Source organism: Dreissena polymorpha, chromosome 1, assembly GCF_020536995.1.
Source record: "Dreissena polymorpha isolate Duluth1 chromosome 1, UMN_Dpol_1.0, whole genome shotgun sequence".
NCBI lineage: Eukaryota > Metazoa > Mollusca > Bivalvia > Myida > Dreissenidae > Dreissena > Dreissena polymorpha.
Window position 1 is genome coordinate 134078546 of NC_068355.1, and position 27496 is coordinate 134106041.

The 27496-nt window shown below is 34.2% G+C and overlaps 1 protein-coding gene and 1 long non-coding RNA gene across 2 annotated transcripts; one reads left to right on the forward strand and one right to left on the reverse strand.

Moving 5' to 3' along the window:
- The first annotated feature begins 7436 nt into the window (after window positions 1-7436).
- Window positions 7437-8213, forward strand: LOC127850809 (uncharacterized). Its single transcript, XR_008035459.1, has 3 exons — window positions 7437-7597; window positions 7808-7870; window positions 8103-8213. It is a non-coding gene; the product is annotated as an uncharacterized LOC127850809 (long non-coding RNA).
- Window positions 8214-13143: 4930 nt separating this feature from the next.
- On the reverse strand, window positions 13144-27293 carry LOC127853222 (uncharacterized). The gene is made up of 5 exons (XM_052387557.1): window positions 27159-27293; window positions 15480-15683; window positions 14911-15147; window positions 14298-14513; window positions 13144-13421 (listed from the first exon to the last, which is right to left on the reverse strand). Exons 1-5 carry the CDS (start codon window positions 27291-27293, stop codon window positions 13179-13181), a joined length of 1035 nt encoding a protein of 344 aa, XP_052243517.1. The 3' UTR covers window positions 13144-13178.
- Between the last annotated feature and the right edge of the window lie 203 nt (window positions 27294-27496).

Genomic DNA, 27496 nt, shown 5'->3' on the forward strand with positions numbered 1-27496 from the left:
TACCAGAAATATTGTAATAGATAATAGTGACCTTATATCAGTTCTAATTAAAAAATCATTCTAGTGCTGCCGAATTGTGTATTGTTCCTGTCTACTGAGTGTGTACTATTATTATCGAAAAAAATTGACAGATATTACAGTTACCGTAGTTCTTTTATAGTTTTATAACTTCAAAAAAAAAAAAAAAAAAAAGGGGAGGGAGCGTTGATAGTGTAATATCTGGAATTTTTATGTGCGCTATTGTAAGTGTGTAAGAAAAAGATTCACATAGTTTCACTATTGCATGAAAATAATATTCAGGTGAAGGTTCTATTTACTAATATTCTTTTTAAGTACAATCTAATCATAATTTCTACTCTTAACATTTCTTTCATAAACATTGAGCTGCTATTTGAAGTCCCAGTAAATTATTATGTAGTATTGGTTACAGTTCACTGCAGATTCATATTCCACTGAAATTATTGTGTTTTTTTTTTTGCATTTCCTGATTCTGGTTATTTGGTTGGTCAGCGGTTTATCTCCTTGGTCTTCTTTTTTTTTTTATTTATTTGAAAGTCCTGTTATCTCCTTTGTGTTGAAATTTCCGGTTGCTAATCTGCTGTGGAAATTTTCCATTTCTTAAGTTGTGTTGACATTGACTGACTCTGACCTAAGTAGTTGTTGCCATACATGAACAAATTCTAGTCTAGTAGAATAGTTTGTCGTTGAGTAGATTATAATATATATATAAAAAAAAAAAAAACACACACAAAACAAAAACAGTATATATATATATGATATAACATATAATCATTTTTCAAATATAATCAGTTTCCAAATATTTAGTTAGATCAGAATTAAAATAATTCTGCAATAATTGATTGCATTCAGTTCAGGAAGAAATGAAATGTTTGTAAAATATTTCTGTTCTTGCTGATATCTTGGATATTCAAGTTTAATTTTAAGAAATAGTTTCTTACAGTTAGAAAGTATTATTGTCTAAAAATAAACATTCATTGTCATTATATTATCACATGGTGATATTATAATTCAAATTATCTTCGGATAGACATATTGGAAAAAATTCCATGGTTTACCGTATAACTAGGAGAAATTTATGAGCGCACCTCATTTACTTTAGTTTAAAGCTACCGTATTTCTTTCAGTAAAGTTTATAAATAATTTTATCGAGTTTATTTCATTTGATAAATTAATTTTATCAATAATGATGTGAATCTTGTATATTGTTAATACTGTACTTGTTCAAAGAAGTTAGAAATTTATTTCGGTGGATTACCGTATCACCGAAATAATTTTATAAGCGCACCGGCGATTTGTATTACCGTGTGTATTATTGTATGACTTGACATAATTAATTGAATTGGTATATGCAATTGAATTATTTCAATTTTAAAGTGAAATTGTGATTTAAAATGTCATTTTGAATGATATTGGATTGAAATTAAATTGCAATTGGAATCAATTTAACATAATTTTATTGTCATGGCTTCAGAAGCCAATAAATCAGATACAGCCTCTGGAAGTATACACGATGTAACTGAACAGGAATATAAGCTACTTGAAGCTTTACACCTTTTGGGTATCAAACCAAATGTGGATAGCCCAGAAGGGATGATGAAGCTTGTACAAGCTTTTGGAATAAAATCAGAACCTATGCATATAGGGGCACAGTCAACTACAGAAAAGACTGGAAGCTTTCAATTTCCAAGAATTTCAACATTCTATGGAGAAGATGTAAAAGCTGGTGAGGTGAACTTTGATACTTTTAAATATGAAATTGAAGCTTTACGTCAAGGCAAAGTCTTTAACAATGAACAAATATTGTTAGGCATAAGGAGAGCCCTAAGGGAAGTGCTGCCGATGTTTTGCGAAGGCTAGGCCCTGATGTGTCTTTAAATGAAATTCTTTTCAAATTAGAAAACACTTTTGGGAGTATCGAATCCCGAGAGAGTATCATGAGAAAGTTTTACTCAAGCCAGCAACAAGACAATGAGCCAGTTGTCAAATATGCCATGCGACTTGAGGAAATCTTTGATCAAGCAGTGCAGTTGAAAGCTGTCCGACGGACTGACACTGAGATACTTAAAAAAGTTTTGCATGCTGGTTTGATCAGAGACTTGAAACACATGTCAGTTTACCAATGCGATAAAATTGAAAACTACGACGAGTTCAAACGAGAACTTCGGAAATTGAAACAGAGTTAAAAGAGCCTGTGAAAGAGACAAAATCATGTAAGGCTGCAATCAAAGTTAACCCACAAGAAACAACAGACTTGTCCGAAATGAAATCATTGCTTCATCAATTAAATGAAAGAATTGGAAACTTAGAAAAAGAAAAGGTCGAAAATAAATATCATCAACCAGCATCATTCCAGGCTGCAAATAGATACCCATTTGGTGGTCGATCGGCATATAGGGGTTTCAGGGAAGGATAGGTACCTCTCATCAAGGACGTGGTTTATATAGGCCTACTAGACCATTGAGTGGCACCACATTCCAAGGAGCCTGCCATTTATGTAATGAAAGAGGTCACATTCAGAGATATTGTCCTCAAAATAGGGATAGCAATGTCGTGTGCTATAACTGCAATGAAAAAGGGCACAGACAAATTAATTGCCCAAAAGTATAAGTGCTCCTGTTGTTGGGTCGAACTCGGGCACCAGTAAATTGGACCCAAAGTTAGTTGGTGATATTAACGAGACAAATATTTTTGTAAATAGCATTTGTACAAAAGCTCTTTTAGATACTGGTAGTTGTGTGAGTGTTGTCTCACAGTCATTTTATAATGACAATTTGTCTCAAATTACTATTCAGCCATTGGCAAATATTTTAAATATAGAATGTGCTGATGGTAATAATTTGCCTTACACTGGCTACATTGAAGTGGAAATTAGTACAGGTGAAGATTTACCAAAAGCTAATTCACACACTTGCTTGTTATTGGTAACACCTGATACAAAATTTTCAGAAAGAACGCCTGTTATTTTAGGCACAAATATTTTAAATGAATTGTTGAAGGAATGTAAGTCAAATTTTGGCGAACAATTTCTTCAGAGGGCAAAAATGTTTACGCCATGGTTTTTATGTTTTAGAACAATTGTTTTACGTGAAAAAGAACTTACTAAAAATAAAAACAGAATTGGATTGATTAGAAGTGCAGTAGCACAGAAGGTGTTTTTAAAACCAAATGAGTCCATTAATGTTAATGGATTTATTGACAAACAAATGGATTATCCAGAAAGTACTGTTATCTACCAGGAGTCAACTTTTAGCAGTTTGCCATCATATGTTGATGTGACTCCTACTGTTATACAGTACAAGAACAGGAATAAACAGGAAGTTGTGGTAAATTTATCAAATTTGACTACAAATACTGTTGTGATAAATCCAAAAGCTATTCTTTGTGAAATCCAGCCTGTTACTGTGACAGATGATGTTTTACACAGAATTCAAACTGAAGATAAATATGAAACAATACTTGATAAGTTGAATATTGATGAAAACATACTAGATGCAAATCAAAAAGAAACATTAAATGCACTATTAAGGAAACATAAGGATATTTTCTCAACATCAAGTACTGACATTGGTCAGTGTAATTTAATCAAACACAGAATAGATCTTATTGATGAAACACCATTTAAACAGAGACATAGAAGAATACCACCATGTATGCTTGAAGAAGTACAACAACACATTGAACAGTTATTAGCTGGAGGTATTATTCGTCCATCGAGGTCACCGTGGACTAGCAATGTTGTTTTAGTCCGAAAGAAATCAAATGAACTCAGATTATGTATTGATTATAGAATGCTTAATCAAAGGACTGTAAAAGACTCGTACGCATTACCTCGTATTGAAGAAGTTTTTGATTGTCTCAGTGGAACAAAATATTTTTCAACCATTGACATGAAGTCTGGTTATCACCAAGTAGAACTGGAAGAACATCATAAAGAGAGAACTGGTTTTACTGTAGGTTCAATAGGATTTTTTGAATTTAACAAAATGCCTTTTGGTTTGACTAATAGTCCAGCGACGTATCAACGTCTTATGGAAGAATGTCTTAAAGGACTAAATATGAAAATTTGTGTCATTTATCTTGATGACTTAATAATTTTTAGTGATACTTTTGAAAGTCATCTTGAACGGTTAGACATTGTGTTGTCTAGATTGAAAGCTTGTAATTTAAAACTTGCAGCTGAAAAATGTTTCTTCTTTAAACAAAAAGTTAAGTTCTTAGGACATGTTGTGAGTGAAAAGGGCATTGAAACTGACCCTGAAAAAATAGAAAAGGTAAAAAATTGGCCAACACCAGCAAATGCTGATGAACTTCGTTCCTTTTTAGCCTTTGCTGGCTATTATAGACGTTTTATAAAGGATTTCAGTAAAATGGCAAGACCTTTGTCTGATCTATTGCCACCAACATCTACAAAGAAAAAAAACATGCCCGAGTGGAAATGGACAGAGAATGAAGAAATTGTTTTTAACAAGTTGAAAGCTGTACTTTGTTCTCCGCCAATATTGGCATACCCTGACTTTAAACAACCTTTTGAGTTACACACTGATGCATCCATCAAGGCTTTAGGTGCAGTGTTGTACCAAACTCAAGGTGACCAGAAAAGAGTTATTGCCTATGCAAGTCGATCATTGACAAAAGCAGAGCGCAATTATAGTGCTTTTAAACTTGAATTTTTAGCACTTAAATGGGCTGTCACAGAAAAATTTGCAGATTATTTAACTCTGAATCATTTTTCTGTCATCACTGACAATAACCCTTTAACACATGTATTGTCTAGTGCAAAAGTAGATGCTACTGGACAACGTTGGGTAGCAGCACTAGGTCAATTTGACTTTGACATTTCCTATAGACCCGGCATAAATAATGCTGATGCAGATGGCATGAGCCGATATCCACATGAAAAGATTCAAGAAACTGAACATAATAGTGAAGAAAGAGTGAAAGTAAAAAATGATGTAATCAAAGCCATATGTTCCTGTATTCAGATAGCTGATTTCTGTCATGTTCTACCCATGGCCAATATCAACATCTTAGATACATTGGAGGAACATGGTCAGACACTTGCTCAAAAAGAAATGCGAGAGATAAGACAAATGCAAAGAAGTGACAATGTGATAGATAAATGGAGAAGAGCTGTGATTGACGACAAAATACCAACATCATTTATGACAAAAGAGGATTTAACAATGAAAAAGCAATTTAAGAACTTGAAAATTAAAAGAGGAATTTTATTTAGAGTAGTTCATGATATAGAAGGAGAAAAAGAACAATTAGTATTACCTGAATGTTACAAAAAGGAAGTTTTAATGGGATTGCATAACAACATTGGACATCCAGGAAAAGAAAGAACTTTAAAATTGCTTAGAGATAGGTTTTACTGGCCAAGATCATCAACAGATGTAGAGGAATGGATTGACAAATGTGATAGGTGTTTGAGGAGAAAGTCATCAATTAACACCAGAGCTCCTCTTGTAAATGTTTCAACAACTTACCCACTTGAACTTGTATGCTTTGATTATTTAAGTTTAGAACAAGCAAAAGGAGGCATTGGGAATATACTTATTGTAACTGATCACTACACAAAGTATGCCCTTGCTATTCCTACCAAGAATCAGAGCGCCAAACCACGGCTGAAGTTTTTTATAATCATTTCATCATTCATTACGGTATTCCAAATAGATTGCACTCAGATCAAGGAGCCAATTTTGAGAGCGAATTAATAAAAGAACTTGTGAAATTATTGAAAATTAACAAAGTCATACTACACCCTATCATCACAGGAAATGCTGGGCCAGAAAGGTTCACCAGGACACTTCTAGATATGCTAGGACGCTTGCTCCAGAACAAAAGAATGACTGGAAGAAATATGTAATCCACATAGTTTATTGCTTACAACTGCATTCCTATGACAGTACTGGATTTTCACCATTTGAGTTGATGTTTGGTCGAAAACCTAAGCTACCCATAGATATAACATTTGAAAAATCAAGGGAAGAATATACAAACAAGGACACTATGACTACATGAAAGAATTAAAATCAAGAATCAAAACAACACAACAAATCTGTAGAAAATTCATGTGAATAAAGCTAAACAGAAACAAAAGAAATTTATGATAAAAAGCCAAAGCAGTAAAAGTATCTGTTGGTGATAATGTTCTAGTTAGAAAAATGGCTTTTGACGGCAAACACAAAATAGCAGATAAATTCGAAGAGGGAACATATGTTGTAATTGATCAACCTAGAGTTGATATTCCAGTATTTAAGGTGAAAGAAAGGGATTCCGATAGAGAAAAGACTGTACATAGAACTTGTTAGTTCTGATTGATAGTCAGGATGGTACTGATACAAGTGAAATTGATGTACATGATATAGATGTGGTTATTAGTAAATCATTTGATGATTTCAGCAAAGAAAAACGTGACGTCACAGAGGAAGAGGAGGAAGAAGACGGATTAGATTTTGTAGTTTCTACAAGACACATTGGGGACGCCCAAGATCCTATACTTGATGATGAAGTTGATGTGAGTTCTACCTTAACCGAAGCTATCGATTTGATAGAGGGGGACGAGAGGATAGATCCTCCGGTGGAAGATGTAGCGGAAGAAGTAGAGGCAGAAGAAGTTCATCAAGAAGCTGAACAACTACTTGAGAACAGGACTGATGCTGATACTGAAGCACCCATTCCTTCAAATACGGAAGCTGTTGAAGATCAGACCATAGATACAACGAGTACTACTGAGGTAGGAAGTACAGAAGTTGATGTACAGAGAAATGTTCCGGTACCTGTACCACGAAGATCATCAAGAACAAGTCGGCCACCAGTAAGATTTGAAGATTACTACATGAAGCAGATGGTTGCCAGGCCATATGATAGTAAACTTCAGGCATTGACTGTTTATTAAATTCTGGTATTTTAGGACAATATGGATAGTACAATTGCTCACAGTGTTGTTGGGGCAATTATGAAATAAATAATTTTATTGTTTTAATAAACATCTTGTATATATTGCTGTTGTTTTTTATCAATTAAATAGTTAACATTATGTTAGCATACATCAGAAATGTGAGAACACATTTTAGTTGGCAGGGAGGATTGTTCAATTTGAAACAAATAATGTTATAACACATTAAGTTGAAACAAGTCTGTCATAGTACTTTATGAAAATGTTTTGGGGAGTATTAATATATACTGCTGTAGTAGTTGTATAATTGTATTGGAGTAATAATTTGTAGTTAGTTATTGGAGTAGGAAGTTGTAGTTGTACTTTAATATCAATAGTTGTATATATTTTTTATGATAAGTGACTTGACTTACGTTGACATTTAATGGTGTTGACACTGAAATGACGGGACGTCATTTACGGAGGAGGGGGAGTATGTAGCCCTGTGGTTATTTTACAAATGTTTAATGTTGATTTGTAACCTTAATCTTTTGGGTAATTTTACTTTCGTTGTCTCGCATAAATTGGTCACGTGGTCATTTCTGGCAGTTGAGAGAAAAGTTTAAACAAGAAAGACTTGTTCAGATTGCAGAGTCCATTGTATTTGTTTAATACATCTTAGCATTTGGTTTCGAGGTATAGTATTTTGTGGATTGATGTTTGTAGTGAACTGCATTCATATGGTTTTGTATTTCTATAATGATTTAAAGTATTTAGATGTTAAGCATCACATGTTTTCGCGATTCCGGAAATAACAGCTCAATGGTACATTTGTCTTATCTTTTACTTAAAAACAAGTTATACTAAATGACACTTAATAATATTTGCATGTATATTAATTTGCAGCAAACGCACAACTAAAGAAGTCGTGATTGAGAGACTGTGAGAGGTATTCGATTCCCTAAATCGGTAAGGTCCATGTATTTTATGTGTTCAAGGCTATGTGACGTCATTGTATATGTTTTATCATGTTTTATCTTGTTTTATACATTTGTATTGATTTCAGATGCTTTGTTGGTTCTAATGATAGTCGGCAACTAGAATGTCATGTCTATTATTATTATTAATATATAGGTTATTATTACAGCATTCATGTAATGTATATTATGTAATACTATATATTATTTTGTATTCTTTTCAGTTACCAATACCAATCTGGAAAAGAATCACGGTTCGATATTCTGTAAATTCTGTAACTCATTAAAGAACCCCTGATTAGAAAGAGAACAAATCTTGTTGTTGATAAACCCACGAGTTAGGCCTGATTATTCTTGAGTTTTCATCAGGCAACCATTTTACTGTTTTGATGATGATACCTATTTATTAATGGACGGGTCGGAAGAAACCTTGAATACTGCATTACAATTGTTGCACTCCTTCTCACAATATTCAGGCCTGAATGTAAACTTTGAAAAAACTCATGTTGTCTGGATAGGATCTTTAAAATACAGCACACGGTCCATAAAAACAAGATGGAAACTAGTGTGGGGATGTACCCAATTTAAATTATTAGGTTTAAATTTCGATGTTGATCTACCTAAAATGATTGAGCTAAATTATAATGACAAATTAGTTAAATTAGACAATATCATTGCACATTGGAACAGAAGAGAGCTAACTCCCTTAGGTAGGATAACTGTTGTTAAGACCTTGATACTTCCAATGTTTATTCACCTGTTTGTCTCCTTGCCACAACCCGGAGAGGCTATTTGTAAAGTTTTAAATGATAAAGTACTCAAATTTGTGTGGCAAGGGCCTTCAAAAATCAAAGCAAAAGTCATAACAAAAGATTTTGATGAAGGGGGACTCAAAATGGTGGACATAAATGCATTTATGAAAAGTTTAAAATTATCATGGATAAGAAAAGTTATTCAAGGCCAGAACAAATTTACATCCTTGGCTAGAAAGTTAATAGATTTTAATATACTATGTAATACAGGCAGTTTATACGCAATTTCAGCTGTTAAAAATATAACCAACGCTTTTTGGATAGATGTTTTAACAATATATTCTGACTTTGTTAAGAGTATTAATATGACTCTGTTGATAAACTTGTAGATATGCCTTTGTTTTTTAATAACTGTTTATTAATCAACAATAAATTCCTTTTTTTGGAAATATTGGTATGATGATGGCATTCGGTTTGTTAAAGATATTATTAAAGACAGTGGGCAGATTTTGTCACTGCAAGAGCTACAAGCCAAAATGAATAAACCGGTAAACTTTTACATTATGAAGGTATAAAAAAGGTTCTTTCCACATACATTGTCTCGGTGCAAAATGTAAAATTAAAAGATTATAAAGTACATTCATATCCCATTTTGTCGACCTATATAAAACCTATCATTCTGAATTCTTGTAATAAGTTACTATACAATATGTTTAAAGAGAACTCTGAAATCCCCACATGCCAAACAAAATGGAATGAATACTTTGCAGATGACTCCATACAATGGAAAAATGTCCATGGACAAGTGTTTAAAAAAACGAATAATACATATATTCAATGGTTACAAACTAGAATTATCCACAGAATATTGGGAACAAACACACTCCTTTTTAAAATGGGCTTGTCCAATAGTAAAACATGCACTTTTTGCAAAATGTCAGAAGAATCAATTACCCATTTATTCTGGGATTGTAACACAGTAAAAATACTTATTAAAGATATCTCGGATAGCTTAAAAAAACGCAAATATACAAATAGTAATAAACAGCAAAATGTTCTTTCTTGGTGATACAAACGTAAATGATAACTGCTTTATTCTTTTCATGGAAGTTAAAAAGTACATTTTTGAATGCAAAAGGAAAGAAGTAATTCCACATTTTCAGGGATTTAAGGCTAGCCTAAAATTATCTTTAAATATATATGAAAACACAACTAATGAATCAAATAAAGGATTTTTATGGATAGTTATAAGATTAATATGTAATTCATAATTGCATGAATAACAAAAATAACTGTTATTAACTCGCATTATATATGAAACCTGCAAAATGTGTTTTCTTAACTAAGTGTCACTATGTTGTTTGCATATTGATCATAAAGTTTATATTGATTGTGTTGTAAACTGCACTCTAAGTGTAAAATCAAACTTTGTTAAAAAGGTCCATTTTAATGACACTATCAAATGTACTAGGTTTTATTTTTTTGAACACTGTAACCATAGTAGTTGTAAATATGACTCTTTTCTTGTATTACTATGTTGTTTGCAATTTGATCATAAAGTTTATATCAATTGTGTTGTAATCTGCACTAAAATTGTAAAATCAAACTTTCTTAAAAAGGTCAATTTTTAACGACATTAGCAAATGTACTATGTTTTATCTCTTTATCTCTTTGAACACTGTAGCCATAGTTGTTGTAAATCTGATCCTTTTCTTGTTAGGAATAAACACTTAATATTATTGTGCTATACATAAATATTTATTTAAGTTAAGTAAAAAAGGTAAAAAGGTTGAAGGAAGTACGATCCTAATTCAGCTTGAGTAATGATTGTATTAAAATAGCGAAAATACATTACATATGGTAATTTAAGTATATGAACGAACATGCCATTGTAAATTGTGTGTATATGTATATTTTATGAATGAATAAAAACATTAAAACAGGAAAAAAAAATTTTTTTACTGTTTTGAGTCACTGTGACCTTGACCTTTGACCTAGTGACCTGAAAATCGTAAGGGGTCATCTGTCATTCATTATTAATGTAAATATGAAGTTTCATGATACTATTTTAAGCATTCTTAAGTTATCATATGGAAACCATTTTACTGTTTGAGTATTTGTGACAATGACCTTTGACCTGAAAATCAATAGGAGACATCTGCCCGTCATGATCAATTTTCCTTTGAAGTTTTATGATCCTATGCGTAAGCAGTCTTGAGTTATCATCCAGAAACCATTTTACTGTTTCGAATCATGGTGACCTTGACCTTTGACCAAGTGACCTGAAAATCAATAGGGGTCATCTGCCAGTCATGATGAATGTACCTATAGAGGTTCATAATCCTAAGCCTTATCATTCTAAGTTATCATTCGGAAACCATTTTACTAATTCGAGTCAATGTTACCTTGTCCTTGACCTAGTGACCTGAAAATCAATAGGGGCTATGTGCCAGTCATGTTCAATGTACCTATGAAGGCCTAAGCATTCTTGAGTTATCATCCGGAAACCATCTGGAAACTTACCAACAGACGGACAGACTTACATTTGCAAAACAATATACCCTCTCTTCTTCGAAGAGGGGCATAAACATAAAACAAATTGACATCTACTTTTTACACTGCAGAAAAAAACCTGACTAGCAATGTAATGTAATTATTAAATAAGATTATTTTAATGGCGAAATAGTGAATGTTCAAGAAACAATAAGACTATAAGGAAATATTTACATAGCAAAAAGTTCTAGAAACAATAAGACTAGAAGGAAATATTTACATAGCAACAAGATAACATCATAAACATGCTACACTAACTTTAGAAGAAGAATATGTTTCATACAAAATTGGTTATTGCAAATAAAGAGCACATGTTTTTACTTTCTATTTTAAGATAATTAGCATATTTTGATTCTATAAGTTAACCGCACATGTTTTTACTTTCTATTTTAAGATAATTAGCATATTTTGATTCTATAAGTTAACCACAAATAGGTTGTATAGGTAGCACATTTAATTGAGCATTTATTTTCATTGAAATGAGGTATTTAGACATGAAGAACACGCAAAAAAAAACAGACTATATTTACACTTTGTACATGTAAAGAACTTTCATGTCAACTACAATTTGATGACGCTCACGACTTCGGAGCCCTTGGAGACCAACTGCAGGTCAATTGGTCCCTTCTTCGAAGAGGGGCATAAACATAAAACAAATTGACATCTACTTTTTACACTGCCGAAAAAACCTGACTAGCAATGTAATGTAATTATTAAATAAGATTATTTTAATGGCGAAATAGTGAATGTTCAAGAAACAATAAGACTAGAAGGAACAAGGGCTGTTTGTAAAACATGCATGCCCCCCATATGGGCTCTCCGTTGTAGTGACAGCCATTGTGTGAATATGTTTTTTGTCACTGTGACCTTTACCTTTGACCTAGTGACCTGAAAATAAATAGGGGTCATCTGCCAGTCATGATCAATGTACCTATCAAGTTTCATGATCCTAGGAATAAGCGTTCTTCAGTTATCATCCGGAAACCATGTCACTATTTCGGGTCACCGTGAACTTGACCTTTGACCCAGTGACCTCAAAACTGATAGGGGTCATCTGCAAGTCATGATTAATGTACCTGTGAAGTTTTATGATCCTAGGCAAAAGCGTTCTTGAGTAATCATCCGGAAACCATTTTACTATTTCGGGTCACCATGACCTTGACCTAGTGACGATGACCTTTAATATAGTGACCTGAAAATCTATAGGGGTCAACTGCAAGTCATGATCAATCTACCTATCAAGTTTCATGATCCTAGGCATAAGCGTTCTTGGATAATCATCCGGAAACCATTTTACTATTTCGGATCACCCTGACCTTGACCTTTGACCTAGTGACCTGAAATTCAATAGGGGTTATCTGCGAGCCATGGTCAATGTACCTATGAAGTTTCATGATCCTAGGCATAAGCGTTCTTGAGTTATCATCCGGAAACCATTTTACTATTTTGGGTCACCGTAACCTTGACCGTTGATATAGTGACCTGAAAATCAATAGGGGTCATCTGCGAGTCATGATCAATGTACCTATGAAGTTTCATGATCCTAGGCCCAAGCATTCTTGAGTTATCATCCGGAAACCACCTGGTGGACGGACCGACCGACAGACCGATAGAAATGTGCAAAGCAATATACCCCCTCTTCTTCGAAGGGGGGCATAAATATTTACATAGCAAAAAGTTCTAGAAACAATAAGACTAGAAGGAAATATTTACATAGCAACAAGATAACATCATAAACATGCTACACTAACTTTAGAAGAAGAATATGTTTCATACAAAATTGGGTATTGCAAATAAAGCGCACATGTTTTTACTTTCTATTTTAAGATAATTAGCATATTTTGATTCTATAAGTTAACCACAAATAGGTTGTAAAGGTAGCACATTTAATTGAGCATTTATTGTCATTGAAATGAGGTATTTGGACATTAAGAACACGCAAAAAAAAAACAGACTATATTTACACTTTGTACATGTACAGAACTTTCATGTTAACTACAATTTGATGACGCTCACAACTTCAGAGCCCTTGGAGACCAACTGCAGGTCAATTGGAGCAGTTGCAGTGGCCATCTCGATGTCAGGCATTACAAGTCCATCCTCCTCTAATGCCTGCTGGAGAAGTTCAGCAGGCATGTTTACAATTTCTCCGTTGTTACAAAAACATTCAGCAACTCCGTCGCTCACACCGATTGCCTCCACAGTGACGATAGACTGTACAAGGGGAGCTTCTGTTTTCTATATAAAAAGAAATAAATATAAACAAATCTTTTTTTTGTAAATTGTTATTTCTTGAGTTTATAGATAAACTTTGATTTATTGAAAATTCTAATCATCAATTTGTTTGTTCCAATAGTAGTTTTTTAACACTTTTACAGTGCTTTTATTTTTAAACATTATCAATTTAAACAATCATTTGGAATATTAAACTTGATTTCGGAAAATAGATACTATAACTTTTTTGCATAAGGAATATGACTCAATAGAAGGATTAACCATCAGCCAAAGAAAGTTCTGGTTAAAAGTATTTTTTTTATGTAATAGGTGGGATGTCCCAATGGACAAAATATATAAAATTGAACATTTTGTTGCACCAGCAAGAGGGAAACCTTAGTGTACAATGCGACCCTTTAGTTTGGCAAGGAAAGAATTTCCAAATTTAGGCACAGAGCAAATATAGAAGACAATATTGTACATTATATCTCCACTTTACAAAAAGCTCAAGAGATTTAGCGTTATTTGGATTATTGTTATGCAATTTATTTTTGAAGAAGCCACATATGCTTGATAAGGGCCAAAGTACATAGGTTGAATGAGCGCGTCTATCCAGAGCCACATAAAAGTAAATGAATCAATTAAATAAAGAAATTTCAAACATAGACACTAAGAATATAGTGATAGGCAAAAAAGATGCATAATGTGAAAAGCATTGACACCAAAATAGCCAACTAGATGACCTTCAGTCATCAGTAATGGCATAATTTTCACAGGTCATGTAATCAAACGCCGAGCTTGACGACATGCAACAATGATCCAAAAATTATATCGCTCACTAATGCAGAAAGTTTCCTTAATGCATAAGAATGTATGCCAAAACTTAAGAAAAATGCTCACTTGGATTTTCGACCTCGCAGTTGTGGACAGTGACAGGACATTCTGATAGCTGTTGACGATCACATCGGTGATCGTCACATGGTCACCAGGCCTCACATCACTTTGAACGGCATCACGCCAGAGAGTGACCTGTGTCTTTGAACTGTCATCCATGACAGTGATGGTCTTGATGGGGACCATTCCACCTTGGACCTGCACCTCTCTCGGTTCGTCTTCCTGCTCATATGAATTTATGGAGTACATAAAATACTGCATAAATAGTAAGTGTCCAATAAGGAAGATTTCAGCACAAACATTAGTTAGTTATGACCAGCTTTTGATTTTGGTGGGCAACATTGTCTCAATGTTGAATGCAATGGAAGGTAAAGAACAAGGGAGGTTAAAAAAATTATAAGTGCACAAAACTGAGCCACTATGTGTATAGACATGTATATGCATGTATTATTTGTCAATTCAAATGACATCAATAATGAAGATTTAAGCGATTTGTGGAAATACAGCTATTATATCTTCTATATTGTTAAGATAATAATAAAATAAATCTTTTAGTCAGACAGAAATGAAAGAGATTCATTTAAATATATCAATTGAAATGAAATTTTTGTATGCATACCTGAGTGACTTTCCCACTTATGGAGACCCGTTTCTTTGCAGGTGAAGTAAGTGCAGTTTTTATTGCAACAATCTCTGCCGGTGGTGGATTCAGAAGCCTCTCACCCTCCTGCACATGTTGTGGAGGCACCTGAAGGGGTGCTGACATGAGCACCTTCGATGTGCTCGTCAAGATGAGGACTCTCACCTCATCCTCTGTTCGGCGAATGCTGTTTCGCACAACCAAAGTGTTGCCCACCTATAAATGGTGTACAAGTGTTATTTTAATCAACAAACGGTGCATTTTGATGCAAGTTAATTATTGACCAATTAACAGTTAATGTCAGTGTTGATTAGGGTGCTGGTCTTAAAAACTTTAATTTCAATACCATGTATGAAACCATTGAGTCTATTGTTATATGTTGCATAAAACTACGATGTTTTCAACTTTCACAATAACATATCATTTATCTATGAAACGTGCAATTGTTACAATCCATAGTTACAAAACATTACATTTAGGTTACAACACAGATTGTTAAACTAAAATTTAACACAGATTGTTAAACTAAAATTTTCAGTACAAATTACCTGCAATTTACAAAACTTTGCCGGGTCGTAGCAGATCCCTTTTGCCGTGGTAATGCCGTCACTCATGGCAAAGTTCATGACTCTTTTCTCTTCGCCATCCTTCCTGTATACTTCTGCAGGCTTAACCGCAACAACCTTGACCTTTAAAGCCAAAGTGTATGGCCCAGTGCCCCGTTCAGTAAAAGCGGCATCGATACTTGTCATCTGATATGATAAAACATGAATGATATTTTAGCAATATTACATTTCAAATAATTCAACAGGAGATTTCAATAAATAAAAATCACTGCATTTTTACGCAAGCAACACAAAATTGATATGGTTTTCCCTTGCATTGACTTCTTTGAATTATTTTGACGCAATTATATCCTGACCATTCAGACGACATTAATTTGTAACTCTGTAACACAAAGATATTTTAATGATTTATTACGTTCTCAATCAAAATCAAACATTAATAAAATAATATTTGTAACGCTGTGACAAGTAAACAAGTATTTCACAAAATTAACACTGTACAATTGTTATATTGGGATTATATATAATTGTTATGAAAGGCATATTTACATAAAATACAATTAATGAAATCGTACAGAAATACATGTGATATGATGTAATATACTAGTAATATATACATTTATATATAAACACAGGCTCAAAGGAATGAACTCTTTTGTCAAAACCTTTTCAGATCCTAGCTAAGGCTTTGTTGTGTGTAACATTGTTACTGCAGTTCCGATGTTCAACTAAAATTTAGTAAATATTTGTCATAAATGAGAATCAGGTTTGTAAACTATTTATCATGAACCTGTTCTTCTTAAATTTGTTATATTAAATCATTACTAAAACCAATAACTTGAATTAATACAATATGTTATTTGTCATTATACATACTCAATAATGACATACTCCTTGAAATATACATTTTGGTCCTATATAGATCACGACATGGGGTTTGGTGCTTGGGCATGTATATCATTGAAATTTTTGGAAGGAACATGATTGAATCATGATGAACACCATGGGTTGTATTCAATTATGACATTATAATGAGAAAAAAATGCAATAGATTTTTTCTTACAATTCTCTATTTTTTGCACATGCTAAAAATAATGGGTTATGATCAGAATAGTAAGACTCTAGTGTGCCAAATGCAGCTATTTCATTAGCACATATTGTTGTATAGATATGATCAATGCATGAACCGTAATCAGTCGTAACACCAGTCGGCAATTGTTGCAAATTTGAAGGGCTCTTAAAAGCATCTGTAAATTGTTTATTTAAATTAGTTTCGAAGTTGAAATCACCCATCAGTACAAGCTCCATTTTTGAATGATTGTCCGTGATTTCATTGTTGACAGCCATGAGAAATTGCGTAATATTTTGAAGTGTATGTTTTTTTGGAGGACAGTACACAAAATCGATCACAAGACCCTGCCCAATGTCCACAAGACAGTACTCTATGTCACAAATTGTCCTAAAAGAAATATGACGCACAGTCAATTCATTTTTGACAAAAACCGCAATACCATGAGCTGTTTGTTCCAAAGTACCACAAAAGCTACTAAAACCTTCTAGGCTATACGTTTCATCAATCAAATTCCAAACTCTTGTTTCAACTAAACCTATGATGTCAGAATACAACATATTGGTTTCTTGTCTGAAGTTAACGAAATGTTTCCTTAAAGAACGGCAATTATGGAAGATTATTTTTGTATAAAGCATTGAATCAAATAAATCCAAACAAGGTAATAAATGGGTTATTTTTCTGTGATTTCTTAGTCTTTCCATTTCAATTTCGACATCTGGAGAAACATGTATTTTACCAGCATTCATTTCAGTCAAATAAACACCTGACAGTTTGCCAACTCTACTGAGACCAACATAGTGAATGTGATCAATTTTCTTTGTTCCAAAGTTAATTACAGCCTCTGTCATAGTGGAACCCTGAGCTTTGTGTATTGTTTTCCCTGCTGATAGGTAAATAGGGAATTGGCGCCTGATGATCAAGTAATTTTTGTAATATTGGTGAGTAAAGCGACGACACGTTTCAAGAATAGGCGTCCAGTTCTGCGGAATGTGTGCATTGTACAAATGTCTATATCGACTGCGCCACTTACAACCAATAGTTGGATCATCAAACAAAACCCAAATTATGCTGCATCTACAAGAATTTTGAACTCTGAAATCAAATTTTGTTATGATGCATGATGCACCATTAGTCAAGCCATCTTCTGTGTCTACATTCAGGCTTATTTCTGCAGGCAATTCAATTCCAAGGGAAAGTGTTTTTGGCAGATTCATCGTTTTTGAAGAGTCATCTGGTATTTTGGAAATAATTGTACTGCGTAGAGATGCACTTATATCACCAGACACATCATCAACAGCTTCAATTGTAACAATATTACTGACAGGCATTTCTTTCAAAATAAAGGAATTGTGCAATGATACATCCTCCCTTCTGCAAAATAAATGAGGTTTGTTCTTGAGGTCATTACTATCACCCTTAACTAATCTAGCTTTTAAAACAGCAATATCCTCTTCAGTATGAAGGCCTTCCCTCAATCTATTCAGCAGCTCTGCAAATGCAGCATCCTCTTTCTGGCGCATTATCACTTTCAATTCAAAGAAATCAAATAAATCAACCCAAACATTTGTGGCCAAATTATGCAGTTGGGAGCTTCTGAATTCCTGCGAGAACACCCAAGAATCCATGACAGGTTTCAATTGAAAGAGATCTCCTACTGCAAGTATGCTTACGTTCCCAAAAGGTTTATTGCAAGATGTTATTTCCTGCATTCTTAGATTGATAAAATTCAACATGCTACGACCCACCATAGAAATTTCATCTATAATGACAAGTTTTAAGGAGATGTACCTTGCTCGCATTGTGTTCAACTGCTGCATGTCAAGAGGCTTAAAATAAAAACCTTGGTTAGCTAGTATGCAAAAGGCGGAGTGAATTGTGCTTCCACCAATGTTATGCGCAGCTTTTCCAGTTGGAGCACACATCAAAATTTTAATTGTATCAGGATTTTCACCCCTTAAATGATTATAATATTTTATCACACCTTGATAAATGCACTTTGTTAACACACTTTTCCCAACACCAGCACCACCAGACAGAAATGTGTAAAAGGGTAATTCTTTGGATTTCATTTTAGTAAGCATGTAATAAAAAAAATGTTTTTGCTCGTGATTTAACTTTCGTATACTCTCAAAATAAGCATCATTATCCACCTCTTTCTGAGGAAGAATTTCTGCATTGGAGCGTCGCATAGTAACATTCAAGTCTTCCCCTAAATCATAATATAATGAATCACTATCAACAACATTTGAGTCAAAGCAACCAAACTGACTGGCTAGTGAGACACCTGCACTTTCATCTATTGCCTCTTGGTGTTGCGCTTCCATGTCAACGGGTGGTTCTATTTCATCTAAATTCATTGCAACAAATGACTCAAAATCCAAATCACATTTCTCAAATTGCATCTTATTAGCATTGATTTCAAGAATTTTCGAAGTTAAACATTGCTCATAGTTGTCATATCCGGCTATAAAATCCCTTTCATCATCTCTCCAATGGGTGTACAGCATAAGTTTTTGACGAAAATGCTCTTCCCTATCCTTATTGATTGGTGTTATATTAGTATAAATAATTTTCCCACATTTTCTATTTCTTAAGCATGTGCCACATGGTAACTTCACCACTTTGCGACCAACTTCATCGTCATCATTTATAGGCACAATGTCATCTTCTTGGTCATGAACATATTCAGTTTCGGGTAATTCTGCTTCAACATTTACTGATTTTTTTCCCTCTGCTTAGGGATGACTTCATACCATGATGCAAATTCTGCATAACACATTAACTCCATAGACTTGGGTCTCCTTTTGTATCTCTTAAGAATACTATCCATCTCTACATCAACCGACTCTTTAGGAAGACTCTGCAATTGTGAAAATGGTTTGATCATAGATGTTCTGTCATTTGATTGATTTGTGTCAACATATATAACCTGCCTTGTACAACGTCTCAGTGGCATCTGTAGTACCAAATAGACAGCCTCTTGAGCGCCAATCTCAATATTGGTTAAAAACTGGTTACCAATTCTGCGTACCTGTTCTCGTATGTTGGTGTCTTTTGACTGAGCCTCAAAACAAGCATCCGCAAGCAAGTTTGATAAACCCCTTTGTCCTTTAGAGATGTAAGATACTATGTACGAAACACAAGCGTATGGATCAAGTATGTACTGCAAGTCCATATTGGCCATCCAGCATTTCATTAAAACCGTGTTGTAATTATTTATCCGTGTCTCAGCTAAGGATCGCTTCAAGAAAACTGTCACTCTTTTTAAGGTCGATCTTATTACCTCGATATAGGTATTGAAGTCAATTTCTAGAGAAACAAGGAACTCGTCGAAATCTATTTGTTTGTTATTTGTGTGTGCCTCATTTAGAAATGCTGTTATTTTTGTAACCAATTGCGAATGCTTTGGGGATGCCGAAGTTTCATCTAAAGGATATAATATAATAGTCTTTGGCATAGGAAACAATGGAAAGTTGAATCTGCATACATTTTTTCCACGTTTACGGCATGTTTTTGCATGTCTATGTGTTTGGTAATTTACTAATTCTTGAATAGCATTGTCATTTTTACAGGTGACATACTTATCAACAAAGTCTGTGATTAAATTGTCAGGTGAAACACCATGAAGTGGAGCACCTTTCACCCACAAAAGCATATGAATATGGGGGGAACCTCGTTGCTGGAATTCCACTCTATAAAAGAAGTCCATTATTTCACCAACTGGCATAAGTGTGCTTTTTAAAATGTCTTTTATAAAGACTTGAACTCTCATGTCAAAGTACCTGGCACAAGTCACAGGATCTGACTTTATAAGAAAGCACTTTTCCTGCCAGGAAAACCTTGCTTCTTCCATTGAAATGTCTGTACCACGGCCAAGTTTGTGTAGTGATATCAGTAATGGCAACCATTTTGTTTCTGCAGCAGAGAAAGAAGCAAACCAAGTAGGAGTACCGAGTTGACGAATCATTGCGAAAACATCACGTTTAGCTTGCTCCCAGTAAGGTGGAGATCCACGAATCGTCCGTAAGACTTTATACCCATCATTTTGCATCGTGAGCTGATCAACAAAAACAGGATTAAGCAAATTACCCGCAGTTAGACTCTGGTCTTTAGATTTACATTTTCTTACAGCTAGATTAACCTTATCCTTGACTTGTTTGATTTACAGACGTTTTAACTTAAAGAATATGTTAGGAACACATTTTGCAACTCGTCTGTCAACATTTCTTAACTCCCACTTGCAAATATCACTGTAATGCAATGGTACCAAACGCTGTGAATTATCAAGACGTGGCTTTCCACAGAAAATCGATGGGAATGAGAGTATTTCAGAATGAAAGTCTTGAAATAAGCTGATAGGACTATTATTTTCTCCTGGAGCTACACAAAGCACCTGGTTAAATTCTCTGAAATCAATGGGCTGTAGACATGTGTCTAAATTGCCAACTAATCGATCATTAAAACTATCATCTTCTGTCCAGGAATCTGATTGATAGTCATTATCAACTGTATTAACAGCATCCTTCCCTTGCTGGGACATGGAATCCGGAAAGATAAAATCTTCATGTGGCTGCTCAAGCCATGTTTCATTTAAAACAATTTCTTCGTTTCTACAAATGCTGCTATTTGCAACCAACCATTTCGCAGCTTCGAATAATTTATTTGGCCTAATATTTTCAAATAAAACATGGTGTTTGAAAGCCAATTTACGCTTCAACTTTATCATTATAGTGTCATGTTCACTCATCATTCTAGGCAGTGACTTGATTGTGCTGTTTACATCTGCAGGAACATTGACAATATTTCCCCTCAGGTTTAACTGACCACCCCTGGGCATTTCACGGAGTTGCATAAATGGCAATCTTGGAGAAACCAATCTTTCTTCCAAATTTGATAATTCCAACTCCTTTGGTTTAACAGGAAATGCCAAACCATTGTGTTTGCAAAAAGGGGGTGTTTCACCTTTGCATATAACTTTATAGCAACCACTGCAAATCCACTCAACATTATTAACACTTTTACAATTTGACAAGTAAGGGCCAACTTTTTCCCGATTACTTAGTAATTGTTCGCAGTTGTTCATTGAATACCTAAAAAAGGTTTGGGAGCAGCATGAACAGACATAATCTGGCCCTTCACTTAATACAAGATTGTGAAACTTTGAAGGAAGATCTACAAACTTATCTGGAACAAATCTATCATCTATGCAACCAGTGAATGACATTCCTATCATTTTATCCCTTAAACAAGGCCGTTTCCGCCCAACACTTGTATTTGCCTGCTTTCTTTTAGGAATTTTCTTAAAACCCTCTTGATTGTCCAATATATGCACGGCATTAAAATATGGCTTAAAGAAGGCTTTTAAAAAGAACAAATGCATATGAAACTGTACAGAGGTAGGGCACTGTCCACATGACGTTACCAAATTGTCAATAAATGTGCACATATCTTTCAAAGAATGCATCTCTCCTAGAACAGAAGTTCCATCGGGACAACAAAGACCATTTTCATCTCTACTGTGACTATCAAACACATAATAAAAATGAGTTTTTCTTTCATAGTGAATAGCAATAGCAAACCCAGCAAAAACCAAAATTACATCATTGTTATCTGCAAAACATTTTGTGAATGCAATTTCGAGTGAAAATAAACCCGCTGCTTCTATGTCAATATCACTCGAGCATCTGATAACCCCAGACATCACATCTTTATGCTCAACATACACTCTTTTACCCCTATAGACAATTTTGTCAGGTACAATTTGTGGATTCACAAAGCCAGAAACAGTGTCATCAGTGTTCAATGCCATGTATAAGCTACTGCCATCCTGGATGATATGATTAAGATCATCAGCCTTAATCTGACCAGCAGGCTTAACATTTTTTACAAAAACTAAAAACATCATACAGCATGGTACACACTGTTTACCTCTTGCATCACAAGGCAAGCGTTCATCAGTTTGACAGTAATCACCATGTGCAACCAGCAAGTAAGCCATATCGATACTTGACAGGAGCACAATCCAAACAACAATGATGACAGAAATTGGGATTTCTAATGTTTGTTTATATTATACTTCAACCTCATGCTGGTTCATTGAACTACAAGGTATATCACAAACTATTCATATAACACAATCTAACAGTTCATGCAAGTAGCTACATGTATCCTGTAAATTTAACATTGCAAATCCAGGCCCATCAGAGAGGGTATGCCATTATTGGTTCATTTCCTAGTATATAGAAATATTGATAATTGACAAGTATTTAACTTAAGTCATTGCAAGTAAATCGACCTTTGGAAAGCAGCAATGAAATAGTGAAACTCCAGTCTGGCTATGCCATTATTGTATCAGCTCCAAGTATTCATATGTATGGATCTGTAACCAATATCTAATGCCAAGTTTTTGCCAGTATAATCCTTAAGTAAGTTCAAGTAAATGATCAAAATTTCAGTGAATTAAATATACAAACTCTCGCGTCAAAATGTAAGTATGCCATTATGGTTCCAACTAAAACATATAAAGAAAAGTAATGGTACTAACCAGTGTTCAACTCAAGTCAGTGTCAGTATAATATCAATATTTTGTAAACAACTGCAGCAATTAATGTTGCTATGACAAATTGCAACTTCAGCCTCAACAGTGTGGAATGCTATTATAGTTTCAACTCATAGTTTTCACACAAATGGATATTTAAACAGTGTTCAACTCCAGTGTTCAACTCCAAGTCAGTTCCAGAGGTCAATATTTTGAAAGCATCTCAACCACGAGTATATGTAGCTTAATATATCATTAACCATTGTTCAAAGTCAATTCCAGTATATGATAAAAGTTTGGAAAGCAAGTCAATGGATTAAAATATAACAAATCCAGTCTCAAAAATGTGGGTATGCCATTACTTTCAACTCCAAGTATATAAACAATGTATACTGATCATACTTAATAGCAAGCTAGTTCTTAATAGCAAGATAGTTAAGCTTTCTTTTAACTAATTATCTCTGGCTGAATAAAAAATGATACCAACATTCAATATATCTCACCTGATTTAAGTCAATTACAATTAAAACATTTGGAAATAGAATAAATCTCAACAAACAACATATAATATATCTTATATATTTACAAAAAAACACGCTTATAACTCGTACAATTCGAAAAAAGACGCAGTTAAACTAGCACTCAGATAACATCAATTACATTTCCACTTGTCATCGAAAACAACAACGTTAACTTGTTCTGTAGCGCTATGTTACGTTTATAAAGCATGCCATGAAATATCGTCAGTTATGAACACATAAATGTAAACATATGAATGTACTCACTTTTTAAGTGCGTTCTTCTGCAACAATGCGAAACTTGCTTGGGATGCTGACTGTTGAGCTCAACGAAATCGAATGTTTTGACAGTCGGCGCGGGATTCGGGTGGGATGTAAACAATGTATCATTGCGCAGCCAATAAACAACAATTTAAGTTATTTTGAACTCAATAGTATTAGTAAATAATAAATAAACAAATCATTTTCATATAACTACCGTCTTGAAAATAATTCGATAGTACAAACTTAATGATTAAATACTATCGTTTCGATGAACTATTTTTTTGCTGAGGACATCTTTTGATCACGTGACGAAAAATAGACGCCAAAACACCCGCGAAAAAGAACCACGTGACTAAATTAGGACGCTAAACGCAAATACCATGCGACTCGACTTTTATTATGTAAGAACGCTCTGCAATTCCTTTGAAGCCGGGGCCTTGTGATTGCTATTACGTAAGAATTGACCTCTAAGTGAAGTAAGCAAAGGAAACGCAGCACCTAATTGACCCATTCCATCTATGTGCGAAGGCAGATTGAATTTTACTAATGTATGGTTTGCCTATATAGAGGATATTTGTTGGATTGGGTGCAATATCGATTTTATTTCACGAGTGATCATAGAAAATTATATTTTCACGAGTTGTGCAGCCACGAGTGAAAACATATTTTTTCTATGATAACGAGTGAATTAAAATTGATATTCCACCCAATCCAACAAATTTTCTTCTTATTTTATGCTCACAAATGCGCCACTCGTGAAAACATATTTTTTCTATGATAACGAGTGAATTAAAATTGATATTCCACCCAATCCAACAAATTTTCTTCTTATTTTATGCTCACAAATTGATTTTTTTATACGTTTGCCAATCCGTTCAAACCAATTTCCCATTGGGCGCCCCAAAATATCATTACCGCTTTTACAATAAGCGTTACAACTAGTTCACAATAAAACAAAGTAAAACAATAACTTTTTTGTATTAACAATGCAACACATATCAAGTGAAAAGAAAAAAACACCGATAACATCATTTAAAAAATAAATAATCATATGATGACACAATTTGTTTATGTCATGTTAGCGTATTAATATGTGGAGTCTATTTATAGCGTAAATAACGCTAACAGTGTGTACATGTATGTTGAAGGGAAATTACTCCGTATGTTGATATAAATATTCATCTAAGAGCTCTCGCTCTTGGCGGAAGAATGCGTGGGGGTCACAATGGGGTAAAAAAAAGTGCCGGTAAAACAGTGAAAATTATCGATGGAAAGCATAAAATAAAACACACATTATAGTGCGGTAAATATGCGACTAACAAGTAAAAAACACTATAATTAAACTTTTGTTTTAAATTAAGTTATTTGGAAACCAAAATTCCAAACCTTATTTCAAAACAGCAAGACTATAATACACATTTAACAGAATATTCTTCAAATGTTTGTTTTTTTAATATTCAGTTTCAGCGATAATGAAACATTTTTTAATGTTGTCTATCGTATCCCTGTAATAATTGTTGAACTCGTGGTCAACGTATTATTAATTGAGACCTGTGAATATAAACAAGCGTAACCTTATACTATTGCGTTATTCTCACACGGACTCCCCTTTGTTTATCGCTAGCCTCAGATTTATGAATGAGCTGAGCGAAAATACTACGTCACGCACACGCAGCAGAAAGTGGACTATTTTAATCATTCATAAAATATCTCCTCCGCGACACGTACAATACGATCATTGTTTATTGAGTCTTTTCTATAAAACACCGTTCGAAAATATTGAATGTAACACGATATTAATATAATGTTTCCATTTGTGAATGCACATAATTGGAGAACTCAAACCTCTTGCATAAATTATACAACTCTTTCTTGCGTGGATACGCAAGCGGGTATTGGGTTAATCATACCCAGGCCGTATCGACCTGAAATTCACATCATGCTCTTTAGACGGTCGCTAAAGCGACCATCTAAAAATGCTCACCCTAACAACTTTAATCGCCTAGTGGGACGAGGGATAGAAAGAGAAAGTCATATGCTTGAGTACACTTCAACTAATGTGCATTGCGCGTTTTTTTCGCATGAAACAGATGACATATTTTTAGATGCGCATGACCCATATAAGATCTCGTTCTGTGTATTCCCAAATATAAACATTTTGACCCTGTTTATCAATATTGAGTCATTGATGTAGCCTCAACAGTGGTTACAAGGTGTGTATAAGGTATGACCTGGTGACCTAGTTTTTTGACGCCCTTGAATTGAATTCAAAATCGGCATTGAAATTGCAAATATAAACATGTTTACCAAGTTTCATCACGATTGAGTCATTCTTGTGGCCTCTAGTGTGGTATCATGGGGGTTTAAACAACTTAAGATTGTAAGATTTAGTAATGAATATTGTCATAAGCGTCGTAATAAATTTAGACATAGATTTTTAAACGCATGTAAAATACATTCAAACTCGGACTACATAATGTCAAGACAAAAATTCGTACCAAGTTTTATTTAATAAAGATTGAGTTATAACGTATAACCTTGTAAATAGGTAATCACTTTATATAATTTTGTTAACATATTGCTTTACGATCTGCTTGACAGTGTTTTACTTTGGTAATCGATCACTTAAAATATTTCAACATTGGTATTGCTTACATTGGCAACATTTCGTTGACGTGTACGATTTTAGGAAAGTAGAAAGATTTTTCGTCAGTTAACATACATGTCCGCGCAATCCGCTAACCAATCAAAAGTAAATAAATAAAATACCAGGCAAAATCGGTACCAAGTGAATCTTTCTGGAATGCTGAGGAAGCTATAACAGTATACGTTCTCAAATGATCGCGCCCCCCCCCCCCCCCCCCTCTTATAAAATTATCAAATAAACATTGATCTCAAAATCAACCACGGACAGCTCAAATCCGGATTTCCCGAATAATTCTTGCCTCAGGTATCAATACTCCCACTATCTTTAATGTGGATAATTATGAACTTCCTGCTTCCAATACTCCAGATGTGTGATTCAAGAATCTCCTCAGAGGAGGAAATATCCTGCCCTCGTACAGGCTTCAAATAAATTCTTAATTTGAATATAGATTCAGAAAATATTATAACTATTTGTAAAATAAGTTTGACTTAGAAAGGGAGGTTTATCAGCTGAAAGGAGGAGAAATCACACCCAAGTACTCTCTGAATAATTATTTTACAGTGTGAAATGTTTCACATACAATACTACCAGCATAAATATTTCCCTGCGTGAAATGGTTAACATTCAGTTCCTTGGAGATGTCAAGTGCGGGGTGAACCGCAATGGCCGCCTCGTTGGATTTCTGGGCTCGGTGTAAGACGTTTGCGAGACTGATCAACGCTACATCCTTCTGGTGGCTGTAAAACATCACTGACATATAGGCCAGTCAATCTACCCCAAAATGGTGGTCAACCTAGAACTAATTGCAAAAGTTTTGAAAGTTGGTTTTTCTGTTACTGTTATGTGTCTAGAAGAACCCATAAAAAGTCCTGAACTTTTGCAGTTGCGGATTTTGAAATATTGACGTCACAAACCAAGAGGTACAAGGGGTTTCTTAAATATAAACAAAAGCCGTTGATT